We start from the raw sequence: 9,240 nt of genomic DNA, 5'->3' as shown, positions 1-9,240 counted from the left end.
CAGCAGGAACGCAGCACTTGCACAGTGATCCAAGGGAGGGCAGACCTGTTCTGACTCCTGGTCACACTGTTGCTTGACACAAGAAGAACCAGCCAAATTTATCACTTTCTCCCTGCAGAGAAGGGTCTCTTCTCTCAGGAAGAAGTACCATCACCTCCCTCACATGCACTGTTTCTGTAAACATACTCAGAACCGTTCAACTTAAATGGCTGTGGAAGGTTTAAGGGGTGAGGGCTGGGGAATTGCAAAGGTTCTGGTAGGAGGGATAGTGGGTGACTCTGGGTACTTGCTGTGGGAGTTAGGTATTCATAGTTCTGCATCCACTTTTGGTTGGTGTTCCTTTGCCTGTCAGACTGACGATGTGTGCACATATTTTAAGATGCCTGCCCAAGTGTGTAGTCACTTGCCTCCTGTTTCAGGCAAGAGAAATGTTAAGAGTATTGCTAAAATTTATTTCAAATTCTATTTAAAATAGCATCAAATTAGTTGTTATGGTGAATTTGTGCTTGAAAGCAAACCAAATTCATTAGATGTCTTGAAAGTTCCTATTTGGTTCTATTTTCCCATCTTTATCCTATCCACTGTTATCCCTTAGCTCTACAAGTCTGCTCACCCTCCCACTTCCCCCTCTCTCTGCATGTTCCCTCCCATGAAGCATGGCCTTTCCTGGGAGTTGTGCTGAATGAGGGAGGGAAAGGAGAGGCTGCACTGCAGCTTAGTGTGTGGAAAAGTTCTTTCTCAACAACTGCTGCAGACAGGATGCAGTTCTGTTCTGTACATGCAGAAAAAGGTCGTGTTAACTAATGCATTTCCTGTGTTTTGGGCTTACTGCAATATTTTCCATACCTCTGGTGAAGAAAGAATAACTGTGTGAAAACCACTATTTTGTAGCCATTTCAGGAAAATTGAAAATACTGTGGCAGTGGAGTGGCAAAGAATATGGATAAAGAATTATCCAGGCTGAGAAAGTTGGGGCTGTTCAGTCTGGAAAAGAGAAGGCTGCATGGAGACCCAGGATCTGAAGGGGCTTCAGGGAAGCTGCAGAAGGACTCTACATCAGGAACTGTAGTGACAGGACAAGGAGTCATGGGAACAAAGTGAGAGAGGGAATTTTAGGTTAGATCTTAGGAAGAAGTTTTCCCTATGAGGGTGGTGAGACACTGTCCCAGGTTGCCCAGGGAGGCTGTGGCTGCCCCAGCCCTGGCAGTGTTCAAAGCCAGGTTGGATGAGCCTTGAGCAACCTGGTCTAGTGGGAGCTGTCCCTGCCCAGGGCAGGGGGTTGGTACAGGCTGATCTCTAAGGTCCATTCCAACCCCTGAACGCTGTGACTGCTCCAAGATACAAGGTCGTATTAGACACATTGTTATCTATGAGAATCTGGTTGATTCTATTATTCTATGCTATGTTTCTATGAATTGCATGGAGAGTAGACTATATTTACAGCATCCATTTGAATCAAAACCACATATATTTCAGCTCCAGATCAGGACGATGTGGTGATTGTCGACTCTGAGGACGAAGGTACTTCAGGCAATGCTGATGATGACGTGGAGAGCAAAAGCCGCAAGAGAAAACCAGGGAAGGAGTGTGAGTGCGTGGGGACAAAGAGAGCGCGCGGCGAGCCGGCGTCGGACCAGGACGACCTGATGATTGTGGATTCTGAGGATGAAGGTACTTCAAGCAATGTGGAGGAGGAGGAGGAGGAGAGCAGAAGCCACAAGAGAAAAGCAGAAGACAAAGAGTGTGAGTGCGTGGGGCCCAAGCGAGTGCATGTGGAGCTGGCGGGGGAGCGACGCGAGGAGCATTAGGCTGAACGCGCAGCTGCCCTGCGACAGCATCATCCGCACGGCGGAATACTGTAACAGCATATTGGCTTGGGATGTGAAAAATGTCCAGAACTAGACTAACTTTAAGGCCTTTGTTCACAGTGAATACCAAACCAGTGGCGTAGTAACTGGTGTCTGTTTCTCTGGAAGGTAAAGCTCTTGTACCAATAGACTGTGTCACAAAGTTTTTCCGTATTAATTCCACATACTAAATGTTGTAGAAACATAGCTTATAAATACTTCGAGATAAGTATTTGCTTAAACAGTCATGGAAAAAGCATGTTATTTTTGTGTAAATACCTTCTAGGTATCATCCAACAGGGCAGAAAACCTACTTTTGTCTAGTACAGGGTCAGCATCTGATGCCTACCTTTTATTTTTGGCGTGAAGACAAGCATTTTTAGCCTAGTCCTAAACATTTTTCACACCCTGAACAAGCAAAGAAGAAATTCAATACAGCAAATTAGTGCCATGTTTTAACAGTGTTCTAAACATCAGCTGGCACGATGTACATTACTGTAAAACTGTTCATTTCCTCCAGTTTTTCAGCTCGTACTGCCTGGTATGTCAGTGTAAGAAGCAAATTTTTGTGTATTGTTACAGTTTCAGGTTATTTATATTTGATGTTTTGTAAGCCCAGATACTACTACTATACTGTACATCTGATGGACCAAATAAATAACATCTGAAATACTTGCTATATTTGCTTGCACAGTCCAAGATTATGCTGACTTATGGGATTTTACAATGTATAGCCTTCAAAACTTACTGTATTATTTCCATTTTTCTAAACATAACCTAGTAGTACAGAACTTAAGCTTCACTTGTTTGAGGTGAAAGGGGAATTTTTTTAATAAAACTTTTGTGAATGTTTTTTTTCCTTGGACAATGACTTATTGGGCTCTGCAGCTGCAGCAGTTTCAGCACCACACATGCTTCCACCACCTCATGCCTTCAGAAAGAAGAAAGCACTGGTTTTTACACATCACACTTTGTGTGTAGGACAAAAGTGCAATGTTTAGAATGACATTGTAAAACCTACTGCATTTGTTTGTTTTGGTAGCTCCCAAAACCATCTTGGAACACATTCACTGGCCAGTTCTATCACTGCTGAAATGATATTCCAACTTGGTGTTAGTGAACCAAAACTGCTTCTGTCAGAGGTGAGTGTGCAGAGTTAGCCCCACAGACCAGGGCGAGTGAGCAGAGAAGGGTTATTTTGTTACAGTTTTCAAACTGAAGGAATTTGAGGCAAAATGCAAACTGTATAGGAGAATGTGAAAAAGAAACCCAGCCTTGTTAGGTTTTGGTTCCTGCACCTGATTTTGCCAGCACAAAGCTCAGCATCATGTTCATTGCCAATGCAGTGCAAAACTTTTTCTACCAGGCAGTTAATGGTTTGTCTTCCTTAAGGTAGTAAGGGCCATATGCTGTGGCTCGTTTGGAGGAATAATACTTCACTGTGAGGTGAAATCAAAACTTTTGAGTTAGCTGCTGCTTGGCTGACATGAGCAAAGACTGAGGTAAAGATGCTAATGAGAGGTGTTACAGAAAGGATTTTCAGTGCTACAATGGAAACCTTGCCATAAACAGCTGAAGCACTAGAATGTAATGTCTGATGACATCTTCCAGAAATTAATGCTGACATGCTTTGGGTTTAAGCTTTATTAAAAATGCAATCACTGCTTTATTAAATTTAGCTTTCTAACTTGTTTTAAACTATTCCAACAGCAGAGGCTGTAATTCTGGCAACTTACTGCATTAGTTTTGCTGAAGTTGGGAGTGTTCATGACTTGGAAGTTGAGTGGTGTATGAGCTGAATTGAAGGAACACACACCAACCAGAGTTAGGGCTGAAACAAAATTGTGGGAGTGCTATTCAGTCTCACTGGCCTCTACTCAAGTCATTAGTTGTTCTTACAACACTGGTTAGATGAAGTTTTAGAGAGGCATGAAGTAATTCTAACAATGCATCATCACTTGTTTTGCAGCATGAATGGCCAGAACTCACCCCCACAGACACTCTCATTGTCATGTGCTTGGGAGATGTAGTTGTGAAGGAGGTGGGTGTGCCCCTCTGGTCTGCTCTGGTGAGGCTCCACCTGGAGTGCTGCACACAGCTCTGGTGTCCCCAACATGAGAAGGACATGGAGCTGTTGGAGCAAATCCAGATGAGGCCACGAAGCTGATCAGAGGACTGGAGCACCTTCCCTGTGAGTTCAGGCTGAGAGAGTTGAGGCTGTTCAGCCTGGAGAAGAAAAGTTGGTGTGGGGACATCACAGCAACCTGCCAGTGTCTGAGGGGGTTCCAGGGAAGCTGCAGAGGGACTCTGCATCAGGAACTGCAGTGACAGGACAAGGAGTAATGGGGATAAATTGAAAGAGGGAAGTTCAGATTTGATCTTAGGAAGAAGTTTTCCCTGTGAGGGTGGTGAGACACTGGCACAGGTTGCCCAGGGAGGCTGTGGCTGCCCCAACCCTGGCAGTGTTCATTCCAGGTTGGATAAAGCCTTGAGCAACCTGCTCTGGTGGGAGGTGTCCCTGCCCAGGGCAGGGGGTTGGCACTGGATGATCTGTAAGGTCCAAACATGCTATGATTCTATGCTTGTGTCTGTGTAGTTACCTGGCCAGAAAATGCTCCTAGATCCTTCCTGTAACATACTTTGAAGCCAATGATTTTTATGCACTCCTTTTACACAGGCTGCTGTGATACCACATAGGACAGTGTCAGCTCTTTGGTTCCTAAGTTTGGCAGTACAGAATGACCCACGAAATGCAAACTGCTGCTGTGCTAACTGAAAAGCTGCTGTTGGAATATGAGTGTGCTTAATTGGCTGCTTGTCACCAACATTGTATTAACATAGAAATTTCCAAATTAAGCTTGCTCATGCTCTTAAGAGAAAATTATTGAAACATTTATTAAGCTCTCAAGTATTTAAAAAAAAGCCACTTCTCAACTGACTATAGCAGTAACAGTCACATGGAAGGAAGTGTAGTTGGAAGGCACAAGATGTAAATGTTAAAATGGAGGCAAAATTCTTCCCACTGCCTTGGCTTGGCAACCCTAGTGTAGGCTCTGTCTTCACTAATAATTTTTGAGCCTGGCTCATTAGAGCAGTCTACAAATTGCTATTTGCAGTGATATAAATTGGCTCTTCTGTCACACAGAGTTCTCTGGTTGGCTCTTTATACTCATGCAAAATTCTGTAACGCAGATAAGCTTTTCTGGCTTTCATAGAGACAATTAATTCGTAACACTTGTGTTTTTTATTCACTTAGTGAATTTGAGTGCCATGTATGGACAAGAAAAATAGAGGGATACTAGTGTAGTTGAATGCATCTGAGAGTGTATAATACCTCTCTGTAAGCTATTGATTCAGTATCCCTTTTCTGCAGGGGAGCATGGAAAGGGGTATTGACCATCAATGATAGACAACAGTTGACTGGAGATTCATTAAACTGCTCTGACTTACGGAGAAGGAATTCTCAAAGCATCTAGAGAATCACCCTCATGAGGCAACTGATTCAGGAGACAGACCTTTGGGGGCCCTGACGACAGACAGCCTTGTGCCAGCCCATTTCCTGCAGAGCAAGTGTGACCATTTACTGTTTGCAGGAGTTCTATGTGACATTTTAATTTTACTTTATGAAACTATTTCTTACTTGAAAGACACAGAGAGAGGTGTATCCTTTCCTGGCCTCTTGACTCTGACAGCTGGAAGCAGATTGATGTGCCATTTCAAGTTCTGACCTTTACAACAAAGGCCTCTTGCTATCCATTTATTAGATCCCAGGAGATAAAATGGGCTTGTGCTCAGTCTGTGTATACCATTGACATCTGCTTCAAGCCTCACTTCTGCTGCCCCAAAACTTTAAATTAGAATTAGAAAACTGAATAAACACTGAATTAAGGAAAACAAACTTGCGTTTTATTCTATTTCTGTGCCTATAGGCAGAGACACTTTCTTCTCTTTGCAGCTATAAGGACAAAGATCCTTCCATTTTGTGCATCTAAAATACTGAACAAATACTGAACATGCAAGAAAGCTGAAACCAGGATCCAGGTAACAAATCTGACACCAATCAGTTATCTTACTTTTGTTTGCCTGAGATTATTCCTGGACTAGTGTCTAAGCAGAATGATTACAGAGAACATTTACCTGCAGACAAAGGTATGGGAGGGAGAGGCAATTTAAGGGAGGAATAGAATAAAATAAATAAATGTAGATACAGCTTGATGTCTGTTTATATTAGAAGAAGAAAATTGCTGTTTAGATACATATTACCTTATCTTTCTCATGCACATACTTCTTCACTCGCATGAGAAACAGTGAGAATCTTGCAGTGTGATTTCCTAAAGAAAAGAGACTTAGGGAATTGCTCTGCCAATCCTCTTCAGCAACACTTGAAGCTACTTGCAAATGCTAAGCAATTGCATCACTGCAATACTATGAGTAAGTGGCTGTAGACAAGAAGAGACAGACCCACAAAAGCTTCTGTGGGAGCACTTAGGCTTCTTAGGTGTGGTACTCACACACTTCGCTGCTGAGGGGTCTCTAGGCACATCCATGTGGGAGTTTGCTGATTTTGCACATCTAGCCAGGGATAATGAGGCAGCAGGAGTGTGCTAGGGGAAAAAGGGTGGCTAACACCTAACCAGAAGCTTAGGATGCTGCTAGGAGCTGTGGAGATTACAAAGGGGACAGAGAGAAGGTGGTGTGCAGGTGGACCTGGGAGAGAATCAGAGCCTGAGACAGAGCAGCACTGACAAGTGTGTTGAGGGATGTAGGTGAATATGGTGGAGGAACCTGGAGTTGCTGTACATAGTGGTTAAGGACTGGGGTAAGTCCAGAGAGAGAGCTCTGTGGGACACAGGGCTGACAGGGCTGCAGCATTACTGGGGATCTAGGGGGGTTACAAGCTGGAGAACACAGAGGATGCAGAGTACAGGGACCAACCTCCAATAGGTACCCCTCTTATGGAACAACTCTGTCCTTCCTGCAGATTTGTTCATTATTTACAGTCAACAAGTGATATCTCCACAATACCATTTTATATGGAAAATACAATGAAATGTAAATGTGATTGGTGTCCTCTTTCTTCTTCAATGATCCTTCTCCTCACAGCTGCAGTGTGCTGTGTTACCAGGTCAAGTCAGTGCTCTTACTCTCTTGAGTGGGTATGGAGGGGCACATACAGTCAGTCTGATGCTCTCACCAGCAGAGCGGGGGGGGATATGTGTCTGGCAGTCTGACCCCCACATTTCTAGTCTTTATTCAATGCACTAATGCTATCTGATTTCTTTTCTGGATGATGGTTTGCAGTGTTGTCATCGGGTCTTTCTTATGAAGAGAAATTTTAGCTTTGTAGAGTCCCAGGTTTGTTTCTATATTTCCAAGTCTCTGAAATAAGATGCTATACAACCTAAGACTTCTTTAAAAGTATCCAGTGGGTGCACTGCTAACTGAGCTGCCCAACTTAATCATGGATTGATGCAAACGTAGTGGCTGCTAAGTACATTTGAGTATACACCAGTTCTGTCCTGTGGTTGAAAGGACAACACTAGGGCCATGTGCAGCCTCTGAGGTACGAGCCAACTGCACTGGCCCAAGTGCTGTTATCTGAAATATGTAAGAGAGGTGGAAGATGAAACCCTAAAAGAAATAAGATACCTAAATGGTGTATTAATCATAAATGCTTGGACATATGTTGTCTGTCTAACCCATCACGTTCACAAAGTGCCTGTTGTGACCGGAGCCTCACAGGCTCTGTCCCGAGCTCTGTTTGTGCAGCACAGTGAATAGCTACATTTGCAATGAATACGAAGAATGTAAAAAATGTTAAATAGTGTTTTATTGCAGATTTAGAATGAGAAATGACCTGTGAGGCTGCGGAGTAGCGTTAGTCAGAAATGCTTGGAATAGTTGTGCCCGGCGAAGGAGTCGCACAGCGTGTGCTGTCTGCCAGGAGGTGGTGCCCTAAAACGCTCTGCAATCGCAATTCCACCAGCTGCGATCAACAGCAAACGAGAATTGTAAAAACCAGCTCAGAACAGACTGATCTGCAAACAACTCACCCAAGTCCAAATACATATTAACATCCAAACTTTGTATTCCAAAATGTTTGCTTACACTTAAACTCCTCATAACACGAAAGAACATACAGGATCCAAACAAGCAAAGCAAAGCAATATAAACCCAATAGAGCTACCACTTCCAAGAAAATCAAAACTTCAGTCTCCCATCCAAAAATAAAAACATTTCTTAACATAATTTTGGTGTGAATTTCAAAAGGGGCTTTTGTGGTTTGTGTATGGTTGGTTCTAGGGTTTTTTCATCAGTCTTGAAACAGACCCGAGAAAAAGAACAGTCACTACATTCCTCACCGAGAAAGCAATCAGTTGTAAAATTGGAAAACAGTTACCTTGGGGACATCAAGGTATAATTTCATTGATTTCTTAATGCTAGAGACAAAGAAGGAAATTGCAAAAAATCAGATAGCATCCAGTTCAATAAGAAATGTGTGGAGCAGCTTCAAACTGTTAAACTGATGAAGTGAGACAAAGAACTCCCTCCTGCATTGTAAACCCAGGTCTGATACAACATACACTGCAACACAGCCAGGGGGATTTTTGCCATTGTCTTCAGCAGGGCTAAAGTTTCCCACATTTACAGATTCCCTGTTTTGTTGGTAACAAAGTGTTTGCAGCTCAGGGCAGCAAACCCCCAGCAGAGCAGCACGTCTCCCTGTCCGCTGGCTCGGGGTGTGCTCCCTCGAAGGCACTGGCAGCTACACGACCAGGAGTGCTGCCTGGGAGGCCCAGCCAGCTGATATTCACAGATCAATAACTCCACCTGGCTGTTTTGCTCCCTGAAGTCCCAGACAATGGAGTTTATTTAACAGAAGCAGCTGGCTTTCCTTAATATCTGATTTACTGATAGAACCAACAATCAGGAGTAAGGACTACCACACCAAATCACAAAATGTTCAGCTGTTAAAATACTCTGATAGCTCTTGTGCTCCTAATTGCAAAGTCTTTTTGCAATATATACTTTTCATTGCTGGTTGTTAAAATTAAACAAGTATATTGCAAGTAAAGTGGGGATAAAACCATGTCAGGATTGTCAAGCTGTAATTGCCCAGTACTTTGGGTTTTCATGTATCTAACAGTGAGGAGAATGATGGGGGTACTTAGTACAGCAAGAGCAGCTTTAACTCCACACTTGTTTGCACCCTCACTCCCAAGCCTCGATCCTGAGAACGACCCACTCTGTGTGCTCCTGCTGATCGACTTCCTGTCCCTTCGGGCCAGGGAATACACATTCCTGACCCGCCTCTTCCAGGAGTGGGAGGTGAGTGGCCAACAGGTGAGGGGGGGTTGAGCGGGGAGCTGGGCCACTCCCCACGGCAGGCTTT

General features: G+C 43.6%; 1 protein-coding gene across 1 annotated transcript in view; it reads left to right on the top strand.

The window, feature by feature from the left end:
* The window catches only part of UBA2 (ubiquitin-like modifier activating enzyme 2), a gene marked incomplete at both ends in the record, with an annotated part of 20,883 nt that overhangs the window by 11,237 nt on the left and 406 nt on the right, over window positions 1-9,240 (top strand). Inside the window, 2 exons of the mRNA XM_009069200.1 lie at window positions 1,477-1,671; window positions 8,995-9,176. Coding sequence (XP_009067448.1) covers window positions 1,477-1,671; window positions 8,995-9,176 — 377 coding nt within the window. The remainder of the gene's footprint in view (window positions 1-1,476; window positions 1,672-8,994; window positions 9,177-9,240) is intronic.

This window comes from Acanthisitta chloris, unplaced genomic scaffold (genome assembly GCF_000695815.1).
Source record: "Acanthisitta chloris isolate BGI_N310 unplaced genomic scaffold, ASM69581v1 scaffold31010, whole genome shotgun sequence".
Lineage (NCBI taxonomy): Eukaryota > Metazoa > Chordata > Aves > Passeriformes > Acanthisittidae > Acanthisitta > Acanthisitta chloris.
The sequence above is the reverse complement of the archived record's forward strand: the minus strand, read 5'-3'. Positions and strand labels throughout refer to the sequence as shown.